Raw genomic sequence first — 26,348 nt, 5'->3', positions numbered from 1 at the left:
GTCTTGTGAACATCTGGGTAATGTTATTTTATAGATACAAGTAAATTGATTTTTGACCAAATCCATCAAATCCTACCTTACTCTTTTGTTTTGTATTCTATATGTTGTCATTTTTAGTTTTACTTTGTAATTGTTTGTTTGGTGTTGTACATAGATGTTGTAATTTTGTGTTTTAGTCTATATCATCTAATGTTGGCATGTTTCTAAACAAAGCATTTGATATGGGTGAGGAGGAGGAGGAAGAAATACCACTCACAAGGGACAAAGAAATATTTAAGGTAAAAAGTGATGGTGGCAGCATTTGCAGTGGCATCTTACACTATTTGTATAAAACTTTAAATTTCAGAAGATAGAACACATGGATGCTATATACAGTGTATGCAGATGTCTTATATAATGAAGTCTTCGCCTGTCATATTTCCACAGTCCTTGACTGCATTTTCATGGTTCAGCAACTGCTTGAAAAAAAAAGTGTTTTTGTCATGTGAATTTTTCTCTTATTTACTCTTATTATGAGGAATAGGATAACTATATTTGGTATATGGGTTCCTTGCAAGGTCTAAATGGCCATCAGACAGGGTTCATCTGACCATGACCTCATTTTATCAGCGATCAAGGTCAAAGTCTTTTTCTCAGATACTATAACTAATATAAACCACATTTGATATGAATAATTATTTCCTAAAAAAGACGATACCATTGTATTTGTAAAAATCTTTTTGCTAGAAACTAATTGTCTTATCTAGTTGCAGAAAAATTATAGATTTGGACCATTTAAGTGTCAGACGACCAATTCAAAATCCCTTGCTTTTTAACCAAATTTTGCCATTTTACCAGCTTTCTAAATATTAACTTCATAGAAACTAGGTATATCCTGAATCATACATGAATCACCTTTCTACAGGCCAATTTTCAACCAATGTTTATAGTCTTGTAATAAAATACCCCACTTCGAAAGCCAGCTACTTCTATAAATAACCCCTGGTTTTTCTTGAAACCTTAAATAAGTCTACTATGGAGTGCATTAATCCTCAATTTTTAATGCAAACTCATTAACAAGTAAATGTTGGCTCCATATAGTCTTAATATATTTCTCCCTTCCCAAAAGTTTCATTTCTACAAATTAGTTGTTTAGTTTTAGTAAAAACTGACATCAAAAGCACTATTGTCAGGGAAGGGCTACTTTTATATATGTTCTAATTTCAAAGAAGCATTTCAAGAAGGTAAATTATCAATTTCACAAACACAAGGTGTTATCACCTGTCTACCCAAAGATGGTAAACCAAAACATTTTCTAAAAATTGGCGACCTATTTCACTACTTAATGTAGATTATAAAATAGTATCAACATGTATTGCAAATAGAATTAAAAAAGTCCTTGATCACCTAATTAGTGAAACTCAAACTGGTTTTATGAAAGGCAGATATATTGGTGAGTGTACACGGCTTATATATGACCTCTTGAAAAAAGTAGATGACGAAGATATTCCTGGCTTGCTTGTCTTGTTGGACTTTGAAAAAGCTTTCGACTCTCTTGAGTGGAACTTTATATGCGAAACCTTGAAATTTCTAGGTTTTGGTGACACAATAGTGAAATGGTTCACAACCCTTTACTACAATTCAAAAAGCTGCATTCAAAATAATGGCTATCTATCTGATTTTTTTGTAATAGAGAGGGGGGTTCGACAAGGGGATCCATTGTCTCCCTATCTTTTTATTTTATGTTTGGAACTGCTTAGTGCATCAATAAAATATGACAACAACATTAATGGTATAAAGATTAAAAATTCTGAATTTTTACTCAGCCAGTATGCTGATGATTCGACTTTGATCCTGGATGATAGTGAAGAATCTCTCAATAGTGCTCTAAATAAGATAGACTTGTTTTACTCATGCTCTGGTTTGAAGGCTAATTTTGAAAAAACCCAAGTTATATGGATTGGGGCAAAAAGGGGCTGTGGTGAGGAGCTAAACACAAATAAAAAAATAATATGGAACCATTCAGGAAATTTCAAACTCCTAGGCATTCAATATTGTTTGTCAAAAGTTGATATATGTGTTGATAATTATTTAGAAAAAATTAAAAAAGAAAAAAATCTTTTAAGTGATTGGTCATTCAGAAATATTACTATATATGGGAAAATTGTAGTTGTGAAAACTCTTGCCCTACCAATTCTAATTCAATGTTTTACTGTTTTACCAGATCCATCCCCAGATATATTAAAGCAGATACAAGCTATGCTATACAGATTTGTGTGGGATGGTAAAGGGGACAAAATTAAAAGAAATATACTTTAATATCTCAAATTACGAGGATGGTGGTGTAAAAATGCCACATATTGAATCATTTATATAATCACTTAAGTTATCCTGGGTTAAAAAAGTTTTAGACCCCACAAACTATTCATCATGGAAGGTTCTTTTGGCAGATCACCTTGAAATGAATGGTGGAGAAAATATTTGGCATTTATCAAAATCAGCACTCAATAAAATTAAAGAAGAATTTAACCCTTTTTGGCAAAATGTAATCTCATCATGGGCCTCACTGTGTGAACCTCTGACCACAGCCCCAAGTGACATCTTGTCTCAACCATTGTTTTTAAATGAAAATATTATGATTGATGGAAAAACAGCTTTTTATAAAAGTTGGATACAGAATAATGTATTTTTTCATAAATGATCTCATTAAGGAAAATGGAGAATTTTACAATTATGATGAATTTATTAGAAATTATAATATAAAAACAACTTTCCTAGAGTTCTATGGACTAATCTTCTTGGCACTTCCAAAGGAATGGAAGAATGTTATTCATTCTCAAGTATTTCTCAAACTAAATACTGTCGGTCACAAAATTGTTACCGCCATAAAAACAGTTGATAAAGTATCAAAACATTTGTATAAAATTTTTTTAGATAAAATAAAGGAAACCCCATCACGCATACAAGAGAAATGGAAAATAAAATTGGGAATAGATATTGTGGCCGAAGAATGGAATTATTTTTTTAGCCTTCCCTTACTTATAACTGAAGATCCCACATTAAGGGCATTTCAATACAGACTACTCCATCGAATTCTAGGAACAAATATTTTACTTATGAAATGTAAATATAGTGAAACAGAACTGTGCACTTTTTGTACAGAAACTAAAGAAACATACATACATCTCTTTTTTGAATGTGGATATATTCGAACATTCTGGCTTAATTTTTTTCAAAAGTTAGAAGATATATGTAATGTAAGCTTTCTCCCAACCTTATCAAGTATAATCTTGGGTGTTAAATATCATTTATTTAAAGATATTCTTAATACATGTATTCTGATATTGAAGAGATATGTTTATTTATGTAGAGTTAGATTTACAGTCCCATCTGTTGCTGAAGCAATGGAATGGCTTAACTACTATTATAGGGTTGACATGGTCTCTATGAGTTTGTGCTCTACCAATAAAGCAATAAGAATAAAAGAAAAATGGTCAAACATTGATAATATTATTAAGAAATAGAGCTCAATGCAGATGTATTCTGTATTATTCTGTTATTGACTTTGTATTTTATAATTTGTAACAAGTATGGTTAACTATATGTTTAGGAGTTATGGCAGAATAATCTGTTTGTGCATCTTTATTTATAGATGAGATTTGAAAATGAAATGAAAATAATAAAATATATATTACAAAAAAAATACTTTTATATATGTTCTAATTTGAAATTGGTGAATTGATCGTCTGTCACCTTTATTTTTTCTATTGTGTCTGGAATGGATGTTTTAGCCAGTTACTATACTATCTAATAGCTCTGTTAAATTCTTAGGCAGTATAATAAATTCTTAGGCAGTATAATAAATTCTTAGAGGCAGTATAATAAATTCTTAGGCAGTATAATAAATTCTTAGGCAGTATAATAAATTCTTAGGCAGTATAATAAATTCTTAGGCAGTATAATAAATTCTTAGGCAGTATAATGAATTCTTACGCAATATAATAAATTCTTAGGCAGTATAATAAATTCTTAGGCAGTATAATAAATTCTTAGGCAGTATAATAAATTCTTAGGCAGTATAATAAATTCTTAGGCAGTATAATAAATTCTTAGGCAATATAATAAATTCTTAGGCAGTATAATAAATTCTTAGGCAGTACAATAAATTCTTAGGCAGTACAATAAATTCTTAGGCAGTATAATAAATTCTTAGGCAGTACAATAAATTCTTAGGCAGTACAATAAATTCTTAGGCAGTATAATAAATTCTTAGGCAGTATAATAAATTCTTAGGCAGTATAATAAATTCTTAGGCAATATAATAAATTCTTAGGCAGTATAATAAATTCTTAGGCAGTATAATAAATTCTTAGGCAGTATAATAAATTCTTAGGCAGTATAATAAATTCTTAGGCAATATAATAAATTCTTAGGCAGTATAATAAATTCTCTTTAAATGATATAAATGTATGGAATACATTTCCTTAATTAATGATATTTTACCTATTTAGGTTTATCCATATGAATTAGAAAGTGTTCCAGAATTCAATGGCTTCACCGATTGGCTGCATACTTTTGATTTATATCGTGGTAAAAATACAGGATCTGCAGACGATGATGAAAGTCGAATTGTTGGGAAATTTAAGGTAAATCCATGTTAACCATATTTCATTTTTTTCAAGAATCTTGACAAAGTTTTTTTATGAAACATTGACAAAAGTCCATTTGTTGACTACTGAAAGCTATCAGCTATTCTTGATAGATATATAGAAAAAAAACAATATAAACTGTACTGTTTTAATCCTGTCTTTTTCTTCTTTTTCAAAGGGATCACTTAAGATTTACAAGATACCACTGCCAGATGATATAGAGGACACAGCAGTAGGGGGAGGTAACCCACAACTGGGATTGTTCCAGGGATTACCTGGTAATGAACCAATCAAAGTTCTAGTCCGAGTTTATGTTGTCAAGGTAAGCTGCTTATATATGAACATCTTTTCTGTAAATACCTGTGGTACCTCTCCCTCAAATGATGAGAGTTTTAAGCAGCTCTTATGTTTAAATGCAGGTACATGTATATTACAGATTTTTAAAGGTAAATCTGGTAACAATTTAATTCAAGACATAGATTAGCATCAAAATCAATTGAAGATATTTTCCCTGTTGCCACATGAAATTTGACTTATTTCCCCTTGTCCATAGTGCGAACATTTAAAGTTAGTTGGAACACTATGAATATAGAGTTGTCTTTCATTGTACATACCTTGCTTGAATTTGTCTTAAGAAAGTATAGATTAGTATGTATAAGTTGCTTGTTACTCTAGATCTGACATATATATAGACTTTCACAGGACATGCAACAATTTATTGTCATTTTGGAATTTCCTTCATTTTAACTTTTATGTTCAGTAAGATTGTATGAAATTTTATTGAAATATGACTGATTTTGTTTTAAGATACACTCAATTTGTTTCTCTGTGGATCTTTTCTCCTAAACATTGGGTTTCATACAAAGATGCTTATTATTTGATAATAGTCTACCTCACAACTTAACTTCAGATATGAAATTGTTAAAGAAATGATAAATTTAGATACTGATGGGTTTTTTTCAAAATTCTTCTATCTACAATGTATATTTTTTTTTCAAATATCAGTCACTGACAGTGCTTATTTTGCCATCTAGGTATAGCATGTAGAGCAGTAACAGAAGCCTTATTCCATTTTAAAATAATCGTTGTTTTGTAGTAAATGTATTTCATGGAATTTTGTTGTGTTTGCATACACACCTTGTCCTTTCTTTTCCAATATAATATAAAATTTCCTTATAATCAAACACAAATAAAACTGGCATTTTAATGAATTATTTCAGTACCAATATTTTCAGTCTAAAATTATGTAACAAAATATTCAGCTTGAGATATTTCCTTATCCTATTTCTAATGTGATTTAATATATAGAATTGTCTCATTATAACATGATATCAACTGCAGCCATGGTCTTGTGGTACCATCCCTGCCCCAAGGGAGGGAAGTCACCCCCTGCCAGACCAAACCAGACTTAAAATCAAAAATTAGTATTTGTTGTTTCTCCACTTGGGATTGAAAAGTAAGGCTGATCATTGCAGAGTCAAAATAATGCATGCAGGTTGGGTGAAATATCTTCCTTCGGACTTAAATTGGCTTAACTTGTTATTCTAGTACAAAGCATTTATATTTAATACCTTTTAAATTTCCATTTTTAAATTTAAGCTATGAATTAAGATTTTCCTGTTTTCTGTGGTTTTGATGTCCTGGGACCATATGTTTAGGATGATAATAAATATTTAGTTTCTTTGTCTTTAAAAAAAACTTTGTAAAATAAAGGATATTTAGGTACATCTGTACATACAGCTGTATATAACAGTGATTTATAATAAATCTCATATTATAGTATCATTTTCTCCCATACAGCTGTAAACTAACATATTAAATTGACAATTTCCCTACTATTTGTTTAAAGATCTGTCAAATTAAATACTCTATTTAACTATATCAGGTTTTAATTGGCATCATATGAGAAGTTTTAAAAAATATTTACATTGAGTACTGTTATTTATATGGTTATAAAAAGACGATTATTTGTGTGTTTTAAGGATTAATATATTGTTTTATGTATTCTATTTTTGTGTATTAGGTCTAATGTATTTGATAACATTAACTTATATTTGGAAAATTTAAACTTATGATATATGAAAAAAATATATCGAATGATGAAGTATTGTAGAATATTTCATAAAATGTGATGGAGAAGAATGGAAAAATATGTGTGGATATTATACCTTACTTATCTGTACTATGTGGTCATTGCTAAAAGGATTTTTTTACGGAGGACCAGATTAAATTTGAATGCCGAGTGGAAGGGATTTTTTTGTTTATCACAATAGTTTTAATTTGTAGGCAACGGAACTACATCCAGCGGATATAAATGGAAAAGCTGATCCGTATCTTGTTATCCGACTTGGAAATAACACGGTCAACGATAAGGAAAACTATATCTCAAAACAACTTAATCCCGTCTTTGGCAAGTAAGTACACTCAAAACATATTCAAGTATATGTTTGTTGTAAAAGTTTATTTCTGCTTTTAATGGTAGCTTGTTGAATACATGCTAAATATGTCTTTTTTTTCAGAATATTTCAGGAAAGAAATTTTTAATGTTTATCTAGAGACTATATTTTGATTTCACTATATTGTTTTTAAGTTATTGATTGTTGATATTATCATCTTTTGTGTGTAGGGTCTAAGTCCAAAAATTCAAATAACATATATTTTTTTAGCCTGAACCTGCTTTTCATAGACTTTATTGGAAAGGAATTTAGAGATGTTTTCTTAAAGTTATCTAGAAACCCTATTTTTCAAATAAAAATCTTTCACTATAGTATGGTTATTTTTTTTACATATGATGCCATCTTATTTGTGATTAGATTTCAGTGCAGAAAAATACTGCAGATACTTTTTAAGAGTTTTTTTTTCTGAACTAAAGTGAATAAGTACATCCACTTGATATAAAAATCTTTCAAAAGTAAAAAAAAATGTGTTTAAACTCATGAGCAATTTGGTAATAAAAAAAATCATTGTTTTGAGAAAAATATTGCTTCTTTTTTTTCATTTTTACAACATAAATACCTTGTTTAATTGTATTGTTATCTTCTTATATATTTTTCACTGGAATAAATTGCATTCAAAATTTAAAGAAACCTGGCTACATTGGTCACATTTTCTCTACTTACTTAGTAATTTTAATTTAATTAATTACATTTACACTATAAAGAAGTTTAAACCTATCAAACTATTTCCCATGACTACAGAACTCTGTCCATATGGAAATAATAAATGAACACTTCAACTTGTAAAGTGGGACCTGTTGTGGTCTGATGTGCCTCATTTCTCATAATTAATTTATAAATTAATTTGTAGTGGACACTGAATATAAGAATGACTATGTATAATTTTAATGAGGCATTTGATTGACAGATCTCTTTGAAGATAAATATTTTCTTAAGAATTCTTGATTGTCAATGGTATTTGTATGTTCAACCCACTTTTGCACTATTACAGATTTCTGCATAAATTTTATAGTGCTGTGGAAACCAAAAATAATTTTAAGGCGTTCCATAACCAGTTTGATTTTATTTTCATTTTATTTTATATTTTTGCATTTCCTTCATTAAAAATACTTATTTAGCCTCTGTGAATTATTTGAGAATTTACTTTTTAGAGAGAGAAAGAAATGAGTCTTAATTTTCCCAAATTACTGCATAAATCTAGGTGGTACATGTATAACTAAATTCATTATATAAAACACTATGCATGGTCATTTTCAAAATTCTATATAATTTATTTTGAAATTTGAGTCAGAACTATAGCAGCAATAAAGTAGAAAACATGAAGAAAATACTGCATAATCTCTGTACATGTAAAAATGAAGCACACAAAAAAATGTCCAAGTTGTTTTAGCAATGATTAATCTGACCATGCTGGTCCTTCATGGGTAGTCAGGGTTGTTAAAAACGACCCATGTACGCAAAAGTTAATCTACCATTATAGTTGTAAAAAAAAGAGTACAGTACCATTATATTCATTCTTATCTTTTATTCCTTTTCTCACATTTTTTTTTTTTTTTTTTTACTAATAACATTATATCTTTACCAACCTTCACTATACAGAAAACTTAATCACAACAGCATGTATGTATTGAAAAATGCCAAAATTGTATATTTTTTTAAGGTAAAAGATAATTGGTTCGTATTTTATAAAAAAAAAAAAAAAATGATTTTTTTTTTATTTTATTTTTTTTTGGGGGGGGGGGGCTTTTTTAGATTCATCTAATATGTGAATAAATACAAAAAATTTAGACCAACAGATATTTTTATTTATATTTTTTTTTTGCTTTTTAACAAGAAAGGATGAATAGGCTTGATATAAAAATATTAAAATCACAAATTAAATGAACGCTTTAGTATTTCTAATTATACATTTTAGTCTATGATTTTCATATTGCAGCACAGACTTAGGTCTTATACAACTGAACTGGCGAATTTTAAAATATAAAAGTTAATGTCTAGATTTTTTTCCTTATTATTTTTTCCCTTTTCTTTGATCAAAGAACAACATCTTGGTGACTTTCAAAGGCCACTAACAACTTTCAACAGATGCTGGGAAATTTTGATAATAAATGAGAAAACTTTAACAATGTTGTTTTAAGAGTTGAATAAATATTGATGTACAGATAGTAAGATGGAGTAGTACAAGTGGTGGTACCCACAGGTGGCGCTTATTTATTTCTAGATTCCTTGACTTCATCAGAAAACACAGTGTAGGAATGTTCAACAGTTTTTTTCACCCTGTTGAATATTTTTTTTAAAGACATTTAGATGTAAAGATTTCTTATTTTAGAAAACTTAAAAGAACTTTGGAATTTTAATAAAATGAAAACTAGAACAAACAGCCTCTTTTTTTCTCTCATTTTCAGATTGGCATAAAAATGTCACTAGCATCATTATTTGTAATTGTTAGAATTATTTGAATTTTCAGGTTTTTATCTAAAACAAAGCAGGATAATTATTTTCTACAGTATCATCATCAGTTTTTTAAATTTATCTTTCTTTCATTCTCAAATATCATGTATATATTTGTTTAATATGAAAATTTGAATTATCAGTAACTATATTGCCTAATATTTGAGTAAAAAAATCCAATATATATATATATATACTGGTATATGAATATGTAATTTATGAAAATAAAATAATATTTAATCATGTATCTTTTTTAATTATGGAATATGGATATATTCTTACATCATTTACAAAAAATAATGAATAAAAGAAAAGATAATTGAACTGTTTTGTAAATATAGAGAATTTTTTCCTGATTTTGCATTTTTCTTTCATAACTACGTCATAGTTGGCTAGTTTGTATGACTGTGATAATGAATTAATTTATTTGATATGGTAATATCCTGTATTTCATATTATTTACAATTTGTCTACGGCTTATTTGATTTCAGTTTTCTCAAATGACGGAAATTAAGCAGATACGATAGCATTTACATATAAATAATCCACACTAATTGTTTAAAAATAGAATAAACATTACTAATTGAAATAAATACTTTTGTCATGAAAATCAGTTTAGTCGCTAGATTTTGATATTGTCATAATTCTTTTTAATATTTAAATATTTTTTTTATTTTTCATTTTAGTCCTTATAAGATTATACTATCAGTGGCATTTTTACGAGATTGGTAAACTAATACCTATCTATTGTACTTTTACGAATATTAATGGCTTTTGATCGCAACAATAGGTCTATTTATCAGAATGTTTTATCTTAAATGCACATGAATTAGCATTATTCTAATGCATGTTAATAAAACACAATGAAGAGACAGTTTAATTATTTTCATGTCTATAAACCATGTTGTAAAAAACAATACCAAATTCTTCTGCTTATTCTAAATGTGAACTCAACAATGAAAAAACAACTTCGATAGCAAAATATAACAAAACCACATAACTTTCTGTAAAAGTCGTAGTTCTTCTGTCTTCTCAACTGTAATATTAAATTTGACCTTTTAAAAAAGGTTATGTCTACCATAAGCTCTGCCTTTTATGGTTTACGAAATTTAAAACGGTTATTTAATATTCAAATTTTCAAACTTCTTGGCCAAAAAATGACGATAGTGACAATGGCAGCAGCGAAGTATAAAACGAGTAATGATCTATGCTGTGTAGATATCAGAGGTCATTATAAAATAAGGATTATATTCTACTAAATCCTGAAGTACACCTGGTAATATCACGCTATATTACGCTCAATTTAACAGAATCTTTATCTTTAATATCTCCATCATTTAGAAATTAAACTGAATTAAACACAATACTTGAAACTTAAGTATCCTCAAATTATTCCATTCTCATATAAATATTTATTTTGGAGTTTACATCCTTTTAAAGAATTATTTACAAAATCATCATTATCATTCTGATTGCAAATTTTCAATCTAAATCAATTAAGTTTGAATTATTAACAAATTCATTAATATATTTGTAGTATTTTCAGGATTTCTATTAAACATATCTGGGTATTTCCATTTTTATTTGACCTGTTTTCTAATTTATTGATATAAAAAATCTTGCATCTCATAACTTTGGAATTCCTTTCATTTTTCCTTCCAGGATTTGAAAAAAATACAGGCTTGACCAAAACATTAATTTTTCATGGTTTCACGACTTTCAAAGTAGTAATCTCAAATAACAGTTGGTGAAAAATTAAATGATTAAAATAGTTTACATTGTTTGCCTCCTCTTAATAATTCAAGACTGCAAAAGAAATATTTCAGGAATTTTTATCAAAATTGCAACAAAAGTCTGAGGTAGATTTTTAACTTTCCTTATTTTCATAAAAATTTGTATAATATTACGTCAATGTAAAAAAGAAACTGTAGCCTTAATTTGATCTGGTAGCTTGATACAACTTGAAGTAAGATTATTAGCTCCCAACAATTAAGTATTAATATTCTATATTCTAACAAAGTGGTTTAAAAAATATCTTATCCCTTCAACACTTAGGCTTTGTAGTGTATATTCTATCAGAGAGTATTAAAAATCCTCCTTGTATATAACATGATACAGGACAACCCAACAGAGCTACTCATATCAGTATCATACAAATATTTTTTATATCTACTTTTAACAAATAATTTTGGTCATGTATGCACCTCATCTGATATAAAAGTATCATATATATTAGAGACATTGAATTGATATGCATCATGGATAGTTTTTATATGACATGGTTGCGATGGGTTAAATATTTTTTTCCCTTTGTCATTCTGTAAGTGTTTTTGTTTTTAAAAAAATTCCATCATATTTATAACACTTGGATTGTATCTTCATTTCTTGGTACACACCTTACAAATTTAAATCAGTGTCTTCTCTAAATGAATTTAGAGTTTGATTGGTTTTACACTAGTAATTTTGGGGCCCTTTATAGCTTGTTGTTCGATGTACGCCAAGGCTCTGTGTTGAAGGCCGTACATTGACCTATAATGGTTTACTTTTATAAATTGTTATTTGGATGGAGAGTTGTCTCATTGGCACACACCACATCTTCCTATATCTATTGGATGGAGAGTTGTCTCATTGGCACTCACACCACATCTTCCTATATCTAATTAGGATGATTTTGGTGAGAGAGAAAAAATGATAATGGGGAACCATATTTGCTGGCTGGTCAAATGTGACAAATTTGTTTCCAATGGTTATCAACAGATCCTACTGAATTTACACTTTTCAAAACAACAATCAGTCAGAGTTCTTTGGAAGAAAAATTTTTTTTATGGCAGAAAACCCCTAAAAATACAACATTTTTATACACCCACTTAAAGAGTAGGTGGTATACTGCTATGACCTCTTCCATCTGTTCATTTGTCTGTCAGTCTGTTTGTTTGTCTATCAATATATTCATGGAATAGCTCTGATAAAATATGTCCATACATTGAGTCACATAGTTACTCTGCTTCAAAATTAAGGATTGATATGATATTTGGTCTTTAACTATATAATGTCAAGAAGTACTGTGAACAATTTTCAAGAGCTACCTGTCAGTTACTTCCTGTTTGATGTTACTTTAAATTTTGACAATACCAACTAAGCATGGTATCCTTTAAAGTCTAACAATGAGTGGGGTATAGTTGGCTCTACATGGCATGCAATGTGTTGTAAGTCTTATGAGAAAAAATACGAACTGAGGATAAGGTAGTTCTTTTGGTATGTGGACTTTTATTTTTTCATTAATATAAACTAGATTAATCAAGCATGAGGTGTGTTAGTATTCTCAATAATCTTCTTTTGTAAAATGTAATTTGTTTAAACTAAATTATTTTGTAATTCATTTTTCTCTGAAAATAAACAACCTTGAATAGAAGTTATTTCCCTTTGACTTACCATACAAATGATATTTTTCAGATGTTTTGAAATGGAATCAACTTTTCCTATGGAATCATTCCTTACTGTGCAAGTCTACGATTGGGATTTGGTTGGCATGGATGACTTGATTGGTGAAACCAAAATTGACCTTGAAAACAGATATTACAGTCGACATAAGGCCACTTGTGGCATTTCAAATAAATTTGAACTGTAAGTTTCATTTTCCTTAATACATTTAACGATTAGTCATGTATTGTATTTATTGGTTTCAGAATTGTGCTAAGTTTGATATAAAATATATAAAAAAAAACATTGAAATATGTTTTGGTTTGTGCAATAGTAGTGCTCGCTTTTCATTTGGTGGAGATGCCATGGGGGACTTGTGTATATAGAAAAATTGTCGTCCAGTGACTTTGTCTGTCCTACATTAAATCCTTTTTTAAACTGAAACGTCTTGTTGGCTGTGTGATATGTATAGATATGTAGCAAAGTCTGGTTGGCATATGGATCTTTAATCTGATCCCAGATATGGGTAGAGTGCCATACTCTTTCCTCTTTCAGAAACCCTTGCATCTATTTTCTGAAGGGTTGGTAATTGGTCTGTTTCAAAGTAAAATGTCATCATTCCTACAACAACAACCTTTTTTTTATACATTTTCATTTTTTCTTCTGCCCTTCATTTTAGTTAACATACCTTGCAGAACTTACTTACTGTATCATTGTTAATTATTTTCTAATTATGAAGATGCATGATATTTTTGCCTTTGGATGTAAGCAAGCAACAATTAATCAATCAATTAATTTGTAAAAAAGCTGGTTGTGTCTGCCATTTCCAAGACTGCTTTATTTGAGTTTCTATTAACCTAGTTCAGATTTATATAGTTTTAATTTTGAAACTTGTTATATTGTTCATAAATTTACTTAAAAGATGTTCCCTCCTCATTTTTCAAAATAACACGTGTTTTAAAAGACTGTTATAAATTGATATAGTTTATAAATAAAGGAACTTTAAAAGCAGAACCAGGTCCTCCACCATTTTATGCACTTCTCTGGCATAAATAAAATAACTTTCCAATTGATAATTTCTATTTCACAATAGTCCTGAAAGACTGGAGGGATGATGATATCATGGTCCTTGATTAGTTCAATGATTTTGGTGACAATGGTTATTGATGTGGAACATAGTATAAGGAAATCTATGATAAAGTGTTCATTAAACTGCATAAAGCTAACTTTAATTAGACTTTTTGAATAGATAAACTTTAATATTCCATTAATTGAGAATATTGATTTCTTTTAGAGAGATAAAAAGTGACAGACCAATATCATAAATCTCTATTGACTTTTTTTAATCCATATTGTATAAGGGTGTGGTTGATTGATTCCCTAGTGACGCTGTGAGGTATGCCACAATTATCTATAAGTACATGTTATAGAATTTAACATGAATAAGTGACATTTTAACATTTCCCATTGTGTTTTTTTTTTTATTAATTGATGAAGATATTGTTATTGACTTTCAGACAAACAATTCCTGTGACAAATTATTTATCTTTCCTCCTCGGTCCGTACCAAGCACAAATTGTACAAGAAAATGGGTTTGAATAATTTGGAAGTCGGGATAATCTGAAATGGCTATTTGTTATATAACAGAAATGATAGTAATTTTTTCCTGTGTATAGATGTATTGTCTAAGCCTTGATTGTTTCAGTGATTAATGCATTACAAGGATAGCTAACAATGCGGGACAATACCACAGGGACAACATGGCGTTTTAGATTGCAGGAGATTTAATTAACTAAATCCATCACCAAGCAATTGTAGTGATTAATATTTTAAAATTTTCAGGAAATAATATTTTCTATAAAATAACAATTGATGGGTCACTATAGGAAACTGTCTGCTCCTGGCTCTATTTCTATTTACTTAATAAAACTTACATTAGAGTGTTCCTTTGAAGTGGAGTTTTTACAAAGATTTCACCTCATTGATGTCAAAAGTTTGTATTGTACTTTATGTAAATACTCAGAAATGTTCATCCCTTCATTGTTTGTTCACACAGTTACAGCCATTTGTTGTAGTAACAAAAAATCCCCCGCAAGCTTTCCTGTTGATATGAAGTTGAGCATCACATGTATATAAAGTAATAATAAACACAACCATAGTTCCAGAGGTTTTAACCTCATGGCTTTCCACAGCAGAAGCATTTGTAATGATAACTTTAACAATAAATATATATTACCTTACATTGTTATAAACTATAGTTGTCAATAATGTAAGGCTTTTGCAATGTAAAGGAAAAAAAAGAACAAGTAAAAAACATCTCACAAGAGATTCGTTCTAGCAGTAAGATATTTGAGTTTGAAAATGGGAGTCTAAATTTTGTGAGCCCTTAATTTCTGGAATGGGTTTTTTTCTTGATACAATATATCCAAAGTGATTCTTTGACTTTTCTATACATTTATTCTTCATCTACTATTTCTTGACAGCTACCGAGAATTCATCTTTTTATGTGTCCATTACAATTACAAAATTATTTGCTACAGAGTTCTCAATTTTTGTAAAGTTTTAGGAAAGATGTGTTGGTATGCTAGAACTGTTTGTGTTTAGATGCTTTATTTTTTCTCTACCTTTTTGTTTTAGTTCCCTTTTGGTATAATTTAAATTTGATGTATTTTAAGCCATTTAGCTAATATTGAACATTTGTACTAAGTTTCAAGTTGATGTGCCCACAAACGACCTAAAATTAAACTTGAACCTATCCTAAACCAATACTTTGAATTGATACAAGAATGAAGGGACTGACGGACAAACAGACAAGAAAACATAATGCCCTTCTAATATTGTTGGCAGGATTCGATTTCACAATTAAAAAAGTGTCACTGGACATCAATTACACCAAAATCCACTAGTAAGCTTACATAAGTAAAAATCATTGTATATAAATGACTTACTTCCGATATAAAACTTGCACTTGTTTACCAGTTATGGATATCAATTATAAAGGAAACAGTATTTTTGTTTTTGTGTGGCGGAAATGATTTTTCTCCATTCATTTTAGAAGAGAACATTACTATGTCTATAGCCTGAGCTAATTTCCTGTAGCATATTGCCGTACAGTGCTTGCTATCTATGACTCCTGACAACCATTTGATACAAAAAATCCATACATCGTGAACGACAGGAAGTTCTGCTCGTCTTAATGTGCAATATCTGGAAATAAAAAGATAAATATTAGAATGGTCCTAAACATTCAGCCGTGATTGAAAGGTGCAACATGAAATACGGAAAAAGACAAATATTGGATGTGTATTCATGCAGACTAACTAACGGAAAGGAAATGAATTGTTGTTAATTTAAGATTAATGCCATTTGACTGTTCTTTCATAGATTTGTTTTGTAATTATCAAGAAAGCCAAGTAAATCACCAAAATGGATTTATCACTTTCTGAGACTCACCTGAATTAAATTGTTCCATCATCCAGATTGAATATAACAATGTACATGTAAACCATTTTAACTTTGACTGTCTGACGTTATAAGTTATTGTTTTCTCTACGTTGGTCTCTCGTTTGTCATAGTTCATGTTGAAAGAGATACAGGATTTATATGGGGATGTAGGCATTTGTGAAGATTAAGTGTATCAGAATCATTTGGCACTGCATCGAAAAAAAATATATGTGATTAATTTTGTTTTTTACCAACTAGAATATAAGCTGTGCATTTGTGTATGAGCTATAAGCTCTATATCTTTGCTTGATTATATTTTTAACAAATATGCTTCCTCTGAGAATTGAACTTAGTAGATTACATTCATGTCGTTTGGAGTCTGATTAATAGGCATTGGCAATCATACCACATCTCATTGGCAATCATACCACATCTCCTAATTTTTATACGACCGCAATGGCGTCGTCGTCTTTGTCATCCGAATACTTTTAGTTTTTGCACTCTAACTTTAGTAAAAGTGAATAGAAATCTATGAAATTTTAACACAAGGTTTATGACCACAAAAGGAAGGTTGGGATTGATTTTGGTCCCAACATTTTAGGAATTAGGGGCCAAAAAGGGCCCAAATAAGCATTTTCTTGGTTTTGGCACTATAACTTTAGTTTAAGTGAATAGAAATCTATGAAATTTGGACACAAGGTTTATGACCACAAAAGGAAGGTTGGGATTGATTTTGGGGGTTTCAGTACAAACAGTTTAGGAATTAGGGGCCAAAAAAGGGCCCAAATAAGCATTATTCTTGGTTTTCGCACAATAACTTTAGTATAAGTGAATAAAAATCAATGAAATTTAAACACAAGGTTTATGACCACAAAAGGAAGGTTGGGATTGATATTGGGAGTTGAGGTCTGAACAGTTTAGGAATTAGGGTCCAAAAAGGGGCCCAAGTAAGCATTATTCTTGGTTTTCACACCATAACTTTAGTATAAGTAAATAGAAACCTATGAAATTTAAACACAAGTTTTATGACCACTAAAGGAAGTATGGGTTTGATTTTGGAAGTTTTGGTCCCAACAGTTTAGGAATAAGGGGCCCAAAGGGTCCAAAATTGAACTTAGTTTGATTTCATCAAAAATTGAATAATTGAAGTTCTTTGATATGCCGAATCTAACTGTGTATGTAGATTCTTAATTTTTGGTCCCGTTTTCAAATTGGTCTACATTAAGGTCCAAAGGGTCCAAAATTAAACTTAGTTTGATTTTTACAAAAATTGAATCCTTGGGGTTCTTTGATATGCTGAATCTAAAAATGTATTAAGATTTTTTATTATTGGCCCAGTTTTCAAGTTGGTCCAAATCGGGGTCCAAAATTAAACTTTGTTTCATTTCATCCAAAATTGATTGATTGATTGATTGTTGGTTGCTTAACGTCCAGTGGCAAATATTTCATGCATATTCAGGACGAGAACAAGTTCACAATAAATACAATAGGTAGGTTGTTGTAATAGAGGACATCTAGGATGATGGTCGGGGAAATTTGGACTGCCACTGGAAAATGTGGATATATTGGATAGGGACAGAAATTTTGCCTTGCAACAGGCCACCTACGGACCCCTCAAAGAGTTGTTGCAAGGGTTCTTAACGTGCAAAGAGCGTGGCATTCTCTTTACACGAGGCATCGGATTTAACGTCCCCTTCTGACGGACGTGACTGCGAACTTGATACATCCCGCACAGCCAAACGGACGCCCCACTTCAGCAAGCGTTTTACTGCCGGTCGGGAGAAGACCAAGCGACCATATTTCTATACCCCAGTCACCCTTGGGGTGTCCAAAATTGAATAAATGGGGTTCTTTGATATGCCAAATCTAACTATGAATGTAGATTCTTAAATTTTAGTCCTGTTTTCAAATTGGTCTACATTAAAGTCCAAAGGGTCCAAAATTAAACTAAGTTTGATTTTAACAAAAATTGAATTCTTGGCCTTTTTTGATATGCTGAATCTAAACATGTACTTAGATTTTTTATTATGGGCCCAGTTTTCAAGTTGGTTCAAATCAGGATTCAAAATTATTATGTTAAGTATTGTGCAATAGCAAGAAATTTTCAATTGCACAGTATTCAGCAATAGCAAGAAATCTTCAATTGCGCAGTATTGTGCAATAGCAAGAAATTTTCAATTGCACAGTATTGCGCAATAGCAAGAAATATCTAATTGCACAATATTGTGCAATAGCAAGAAATTTTCAATTGATTGGAGTTATCTTTCTTTGTTCAGAATAGTAGTTGAATCAACTTAAATCATTGTTTTATACAATATACAATATACAATGTATATTCACTTTTACTACCAACTGATAAATTAAAACAATCTTTACCATTCAGTGATAACAAGCACCTTTTGTTACATTTTACAGCTTTTACATTAATGCTAGCAAGACAAATCTTTGTTTGGCTTGCTTGCTTTGTTTGTATCAATGTTTGCTCAAGCATGGTAATTAAGATAGGCAGGGCTTCAGCTTGTATACATCATACTTAAATTTTATTGGACGTTATGTTGGAGGTTAAGGACACTAAATTTTAAAACATCACATGACACATATTCTCACGTGTTTCCTTATCTGTAAATATACAATACAGACAGGATTCTACTTCGTCGAAATTATCTGTTCATTTTCACAATCGTAGAAACGGAAGACAATTTTTTTTTCAGAGATCCAACTGAAAGACTGTCGTCAAGCACTTTTAGTAAAATAGCTATTCGAACACACCTACTCTGATTTTGTGATCTATTGGATAGGTATTTCACTTGACCCCTATATTTCATCTTTTAGTACTGTGATTTTTTTTATGTTATAAAGTCAACCTGTAGCTTTGCTATATAAAATGATAGAGTCTGAAGCGAGATGATGTATCAAATACTCTTGTTTTGTACATTTTCAAGACAAAATATTCATCTCAAACACACACCCTAACATAAAAAAGGTGCACTCGATTTTCTCTTTTCAATACAATTGTTTCCCATTTTTTAGAATATTTTCTGGAGTTGCATAATTGAAGGACAGACATGGAAATAACTGACTGAACTAATAGATTGATATGTTATAAAAACAATATTAAGTCAATTAATGGTGAAGGCCAGTTTCTCAGCCTCATACAAGAAAAAAGTGTATTTGTCATGTGATCTTTTAAAATTAAGTGTCCTTAACCTCAGATATAACGTCCAATAAAATCTAAGTATGATGTATACAAGCTGAAGCCCCGCCTTTCTTAATTACCATGCTTGAGCAATCACTGATACAAACAAAGCAAGCAAGCCAAACAAAGATTTGTCTTGCTAGCATTAATGTAAAAGCTGTAATATTTTATAATGTATTTAAATGAGTAGTTATTGTTGCAAACTCCATTAGAAATTTGAATTGAGATCAGTGTTGGAAAAAGGGAAAGAGGGATGTGAAAAAAAATTGGGGGGTAAATTTTTCTCATTTAAGATTTCATAAATAGAAAAAGAAAATTTCTTCAAACATTTTTTTGAGAGGATTAATATTCAACAGCATAGTGAATTGCTCAAAGGCAAAAAAACTATTTTAAGTTCATCAGACCACATTCATTCTGTGTCCGAAACCTATGCTGTGTCAACCATTTCTTGGTGTTTTACAGAGCTGGATACAATGCCTGGAGAGATCCTATGAAGCCTACTCAGGCATTAGCCAAGCTATGTAAGGATGGTAAAATAGATGGTCCCCATTACCAGCCAGGGAAAGTCAGAGTGGCTAATCGTATCTTTACACAGCCTCTTGTGGCAAATGATGATGAGGATGGTAAGGATTTTATTATTATAGAATACTGTAGATTCATTTATTTTCGTGGGTATCAATTTTCGTGGTTTGAGGAAAACTTAAATAATAGTTGATATTTGATTTCCTGGTATTTGCAAAGTCTGAACTCATTCCTATAGAAAATTTGTAATTCATTAAACATTTTAATTTGTGGTTCTCCTGTACCCACGAAATCCACTAGAATTAGTATCCAACTAATATTAATCCACAGTATTATTCATCTAATTCATAGGTTACAGAAATGTTGGTCAGAAATTTTTAGATTACAAGGCTGACATAGTACAATCAACTCTATACAATCATCGGTTTGAGTGAATTATGTTTTAACATCATGAAACATTGAGACATGTCTGTACTCTTATTGTAAAACATCAAGTGATTATAACAGAGTATTATAGCTTTTACTATTAGATTATCTTGACCCAAATGAGTTTCTGATTAATGAACTGGTGCCCTGATTAATGACAGAACTGGTTCCAATATGTTTTTAGTCAGGAAACATCCACAGACTGCTGAGGTTGAATTTTTCATACTGTTTAATTAGATCAAAATTTTGGAATTAGTTTTTTCAATTGTGGTTTTATCAGGTTAAATGTTGTAAATCTGACGGGATCACATGTAATTTTAACATGATCAGCAGTTGTTTTGAAAATCAATAGTTAAACTAATGTTAAAGATGTTCATAATTTTAAATGAAAAAATATAAAAGTCCCAATTCTTTATCAGTCTGCAGCTTGAACATCTGAGACAGCCCTCTTTTAATCAAAATATATCTGAATATAAGTTGCATGAAAAATATACACAAGGTTTGAGCATAACTGCTGTATTCAATTTCAACTATCATCTTTGGATGTTAAAACAACATCTTTTTATGGATGTACTTACTAGGTTTAATTAAAAAAAAATCTAGAATTTAAAATTTATACTATAAGTCAGAAGAGCATATGTTGAGGAAAAATATAAGCTAAAAATATTGATAGGTTATTGAACTCCTGTTTGAGATATTTTATTTGCTGTAACAAAAAAAAAGTGACAAAAGGCTAACTTAGACGTTTACCCTTAATTTGCATTTGGTATTATTTGGGTCTCAAAACGATAGAAAATAAATTTAGAATCTACTTGAATTTTTGTAATGAAAAATGGGTTTGATTGGACAAAATATTTTACCCTATATCGTAGAAAAAAAACAAGGAGTCTGAAAATCTGACAAAAAATCCTAAACCTGACCTTGATATAGGTCCTTAAAAAAACTATTAATGCTGCAATGTCACTGGGGGGGGGGGGGGGGGGGGGGGCGGTCTTTTCTGGTACTATAGGAGTTTTAAGCACAGTTTTAAAGATTCATTAACCCATCTTGCTTTGTTTATTTATTATGTGATATGTCTAGGTTTTGTCATCTGAAGTGTCTGATAATTGTATATAACTTAGTTTGATAGCAATGATAGAATCACACATATATGTTGTCTAAAATATAGGTTCTGACAATGAATACTGAACCCCATTGTTAAGGGAAGGATAGATAGTCAAAGTATTTTGTAATATTAAACTTAATAAACTGTCTTTTAAAAGTATAGGAAAGATTGTAAATCCAAAACCTTATGCAAACATTGAACAGTGGATATAACAGAAAAGTCCAAAAATATAGCTAAACCCAAACAAAGAATCAGAGTTGTTCAAAAGAAGATAGGTAAATTCCTGTTTTTCCAATGATGTCTAAAATCAATAAAGTAAAGTCACCTGGAACAAGCAGTTTTACCATAGCAAAACACAGTTTTTATTAATAAAGAGGGGCCTTGGTGGCTGAGTGGTGTAAGTAGTTACTAGCCACTGAGGTTGTGAGTTTGAATCCCACTTGTATGGGTCCAATAGACTCCAATAATAATTGACTAGGTTGGTGGCCAGGCATTCCAGCTTCCTCTTTCAATAAAAACTGCCTGCCATAAAAAAAAAAAGCCCAAATGCATAAAAGTGGTGTTAAATACAGAAAATCAAATAATTTAAAAAGACATCATGAAAAATTCATATTCCAAATTTTATTAGCATTACCGGGTAGTATGATTTAGGATGTATAAGTTTTAAAAAATGACAATACCAATGAAAAAATCATGATTTACAAGTAAATTGATGCTTGAAACTATGACACAGCAAAATTTAAAAATGACATGAGGAAGAAATAAAATGTCAGAAGAAGAAATTTTGGGTCTTCCTTGTTCATCTTCTTTTTCTTGTTTCCTTATTTTTCTTTAAAAAATACAAAGACAAGTGTTAATGACTTGCATAATGCTATTATAATTGACAAATTTCCTATTGTGGAGTAATACAGATACTTCTATTTCATTTCCAGGAATTAGGGAAAAATATATTCCCAGATTTAAATTATAATAATAGATAAAGGAAGTATTTTGAAATTTCAGTTTTTATTTTATTCAGAAATGTCATAAATAAAGTCCATGTAAAGTTCTTTTTATTACAATAGGAAATAAAAAAAAAAGCACAGAAAAAAATTAAATGTCCTTTTTTTATTCTTGTCTAAATAAACTAACTTTTTGTCTAGTCTGTGAGGAAAGTTGTGGAAGTCAGACAATAGCGTTTTTAAAGGTTCAGTCTGTGTTTTATAACACCAATATCTGTGTCAGGTCTTCAGGGATTTTTTGAAAATACTTTTTTTACAATGTTACCTTATTTTACAAATTGGAAGTCAACAATACAACTCACAGTAGCAATCACAGGTGACATAGGGTTCCATTAAAGGTGGTATGGGAATTTAATACTCCGTTCATACTATGCCTTTTTAAACCAGGTTCAGCACGAATTAGTTAACCCGGGTTAAATTTAGGTAGTGTGAACGCCTTAAACCGGGGTGAACCTGGTTTAAAATTACCCCTCATTCGAGGTTGAGTTAATGTGGGGCAAACCCTGGTTAAGTACCTCACTTAACAATGTGAACGCAAAGAGAAGTTAATGTGGGGTTGTTGCTATAGTGACTTATATGACATTTGCCTAAATAAGTCTTTAATTTGATGTAACTTTTACGTGACGTCAGAAATCAAATGACGTCATATTTTGACAGCCGTCTAGTTACGAAATTTTCAAAACGGATCAAAAATTATATAACACATATTAAATAAGCGGCAGCAAGCCCTGTGCTATAAGTATATTTACCTATGTTGAAAAACCTGCCTAATGAAAAATGATGAAACCTATATGATTGTCGTCACTTTTTTGGGGCGAAAACTGGGTGCAATTTGGATATAGTGACATTATTTTAAAACACCGAAAGTGGTTGATGGTGATCGAACTCCTCCAAAGCGGCCAGGAGTGTGGTAAAAAACAGACTTTTAAATAATGTATCTGTGATGAAAAAATGCATATGTACAGTGGACAGGTTCAGGTTAAAATTTTGGCGCCGCTCACATTTCTATTTTTGCTGAGAGGGAAAATCCCAAACCGGGTTAATTTTTTATCAAGTGTGAACTGGGGTAATTAATTCGGGTTAATTAACCCTGGTTCGACCTGGTGCTAATTTTATAGTGTCAACACGGTATAAAATAGAAATGATAGAATTTGTTCATACTTTGCCAAAACGTAGTATTTATTGATTTATTTTCAAAAATATAATAAAAATTATAGGTCACCGCACATTTTCAAAAGCTACAGGTTGTGACAAAATGACACATTTTGTATGGATTATACAGGAAAAAACACCATTTCGATAAACTAAACAAAAGGATAGAATTGTTAAAGATAGCTCTCAGACAATGCTTTGATAATATTGAAAGAAAAGATAGGGTCACCGTTTGTTTTGTTCCGTCTAAAATACAAAATAGGAAAATTTCATGTAGATTCCTTAAGAAAATGCACTGTCTTAGAGTTACCTCCCCTTAAAGTGCCAATTTATAAATATTAAAAAAAAATAATAATCTACACTTGTAAAAATATTAAAATTTATAAGTTATATTCTTAAGGAGGCTAGAGGGTATAAAAATTTCAGAAAAAAAATAAACATTTGTTTTTCATTTCAAATTTTATTTGTTACCTTTTGTAGTTGTTACTTTATCATATGGTACAAAAATCATTCAAAAGAAACAATTCGTGTTGGCCCCAGATGACTTTTAAAATGTATACATCATTGAAAAATATTCAAATTATCTCCCTTTGGTGGAAAAATGCTATTTTTTGGCTTTAAATTGAAATATCTTTTTCAACTCATCGGTGACCTATATTTTTTAATATAATTTCCATATAAGCTGTACTTAAACTAAATTATTGTAAAATTTGAGCGATTTCTGTAATAAATTTCCTTTTTTTATTTCGATATTACCTTTATTTCTCCTATTACTTCAACAGAAAAAACCCACCTTTACAAAAATGTATGCTTCTTTCGAAGGCAGATTGTGAGCGCAAATGAACGGTGACCCCACTTTTTTATTTTATTTTTCTATCAACTATAAGATAAAGTTCATTTATAGAAAAATATAGAGAAATCCTATATAAATGATTTAGACCCGCGAACCCCCTTAAAAATTGTTTTTTTCAAATAAAAATTCACATTGAATATCTGCATTCCTGCATCAAATTTTGCTTACTTGATATAAAATCGTGACCTTAGGTTCTCAGTTTTTTATAATCCAAGATGGCAAAAGACACCCATACCACCTTAATCCAACAATTTGTTCCTTCATATAAGGGAGAGTCACTAGTCAAACAAGTTAAATAATGGACCAGCAGTTTGGTGATCCTCCACTATCCATACACTACTATTGGTGTTAAGTCAATACCCATACACTACTAGGTGATACATTTCTAGCCATATACAGATAAGATAAGATAAGATAAATAATAGTTTATTAAAAAAAAAAAGGATCAATACCCAGCCTATAAAGACTTACGAGACACTGCTGGGTGATAAGTAATAAGTTAAACTGTTGGTTGATTAGTCATAAGTCATACTTTGATGTGTGATTTTTCGTTAACTGCTGGGTGATAAGAAACTAGCCATAAACTTCTGGGTGATAAATCCTGAGTCATACACTGCTGGGTGATAAGTCATAAGTTAAAACACTTTTGGTTGATTAGTCACTAGCCATATACTGCTGGATGATAAGTCATAAGCCATACACTGCTGTGTGATTAGTAATAAGTCATACACTGCTGGATGATAAGTCACTAGCTATATATTGCTTGATAATAAGTCACCATACACTGCTGGATGATAAGTCATAAGTCATACACTGCTGGATGATAAGTCACTAGCTATATATTGCTTGATGATAAGTCACCATACACTGCTGGATGATAAGTCATAAGTCATACACTGCTGGATGATAAGTCATAAGTCATACACTGCTGGGTGATAAGTCACTAGCTATATATTGCTTGATGATAAGTCACCATACACTGCTGGATAATAAGTCATAAGTCATACACTGCTGGATGATAAGTCATAAGTCATACACTGCTGGATGATAAGTCACTAGCTATATATTGCTTGATGATAAGTCACCATACACTGCTGGATGATAAGTGATAAGTCATACACTGCTGGATGATAAGTCATAAGTCATATACTGCTGGATAATAAGTCATAAGTCATACACTGCTAGATGATAAGTCATAAGTCATACTGTTTGGTGATTAGTCACTTGTCATACACTGCTAAATGATAAGTTACTAGCCATGCACTGCTATGTGATAAGTAATAAGTTGTACACTGCAAGGCTGACGTCACAAACCATACATAACTAGGGCACAAGTCACCAGCAGCCATAAACAAATAAAAAGCCTCTTTGCTAGGTTACAAGCAAAACACCATATCTCAATATTTGAATTCTTGGATTGGTTATTCTATAACTACATTCATGATTATTCTAAAATATTTACCAATAAACTGTCAGTTGTTAGATATATTGTATTGAATGTTTTTGTTGCAGGAGCAACAAGCCAGGAAGAAAACCTTGCTCTATCAGTATTAAAGCATTGGGAAGAAATACCAAAAGTTGGTTGTAAACTGGTTCCAGAACACATAGAAACCAGACCACTTTATAATCCTGACAAACCAGGCATAGAACAGGTATGGTGTTAACTGGCCCCATAGCATTTTGGCTATCAATCA

The 26,348-nt window shown here is 30.5% G+C and overlaps 1 protein-coding gene across 14 annotated transcripts in view; it reads left to right on the top strand.

The window, feature by feature from the left end:
- Positions 1 to 26,348, top strand: part of LOC139502288 (otoferlin-like) — a 135,544-nt gene that overhangs the window by 92,701 nt on the left and 16,495 nt on the right. For 13 of the 14 annotated variants that reach the window (XM_071291809.1, XM_071291800.1, XM_071291785.1 and 10 more), the window contains 7 exons: positions 177 to 278; positions 4,491 to 4,625; positions 4,807 to 4,950; positions 6,915 to 7,042; positions 12,989 to 13,159; positions 20,058 to 20,218; positions 26,167 to 26,306. In XM_071291809.1, coding sequence (XP_071147910.1) covers positions 177 to 278; positions 4,491 to 4,625; positions 4,807 to 4,950; positions 6,915 to 7,042; positions 12,989 to 13,159; positions 20,058 to 20,218; positions 26,167 to 26,306 — 981 coding nt within the window. The remainder of the gene's footprint in view (positions 1 to 176; positions 279 to 4,490; positions 4,626 to 4,806; positions 4,951 to 6,914; positions 7,043 to 12,988; positions 13,160 to 20,057; positions 20,219 to 26,166; positions 26,307 to 26,348) is intronic. The other variant, XM_071291779.1, reaches the window with a different exon arrangement.

Source organism: Mytilus edulis, chromosome 1, assembly GCF_963676685.1.
Source record: "Mytilus edulis chromosome 1, xbMytEdul2.2, whole genome shotgun sequence".
NCBI classification, from domain to species: domain Eukaryota; kingdom Metazoa; phylum Mollusca; class Bivalvia; order Mytilida; family Mytilidae; genus Mytilus; species Mytilus edulis.
The sequence above is the reverse complement of the archived record's forward strand: the minus strand, read 5'-3'. Positions and strand labels throughout refer to the sequence as shown.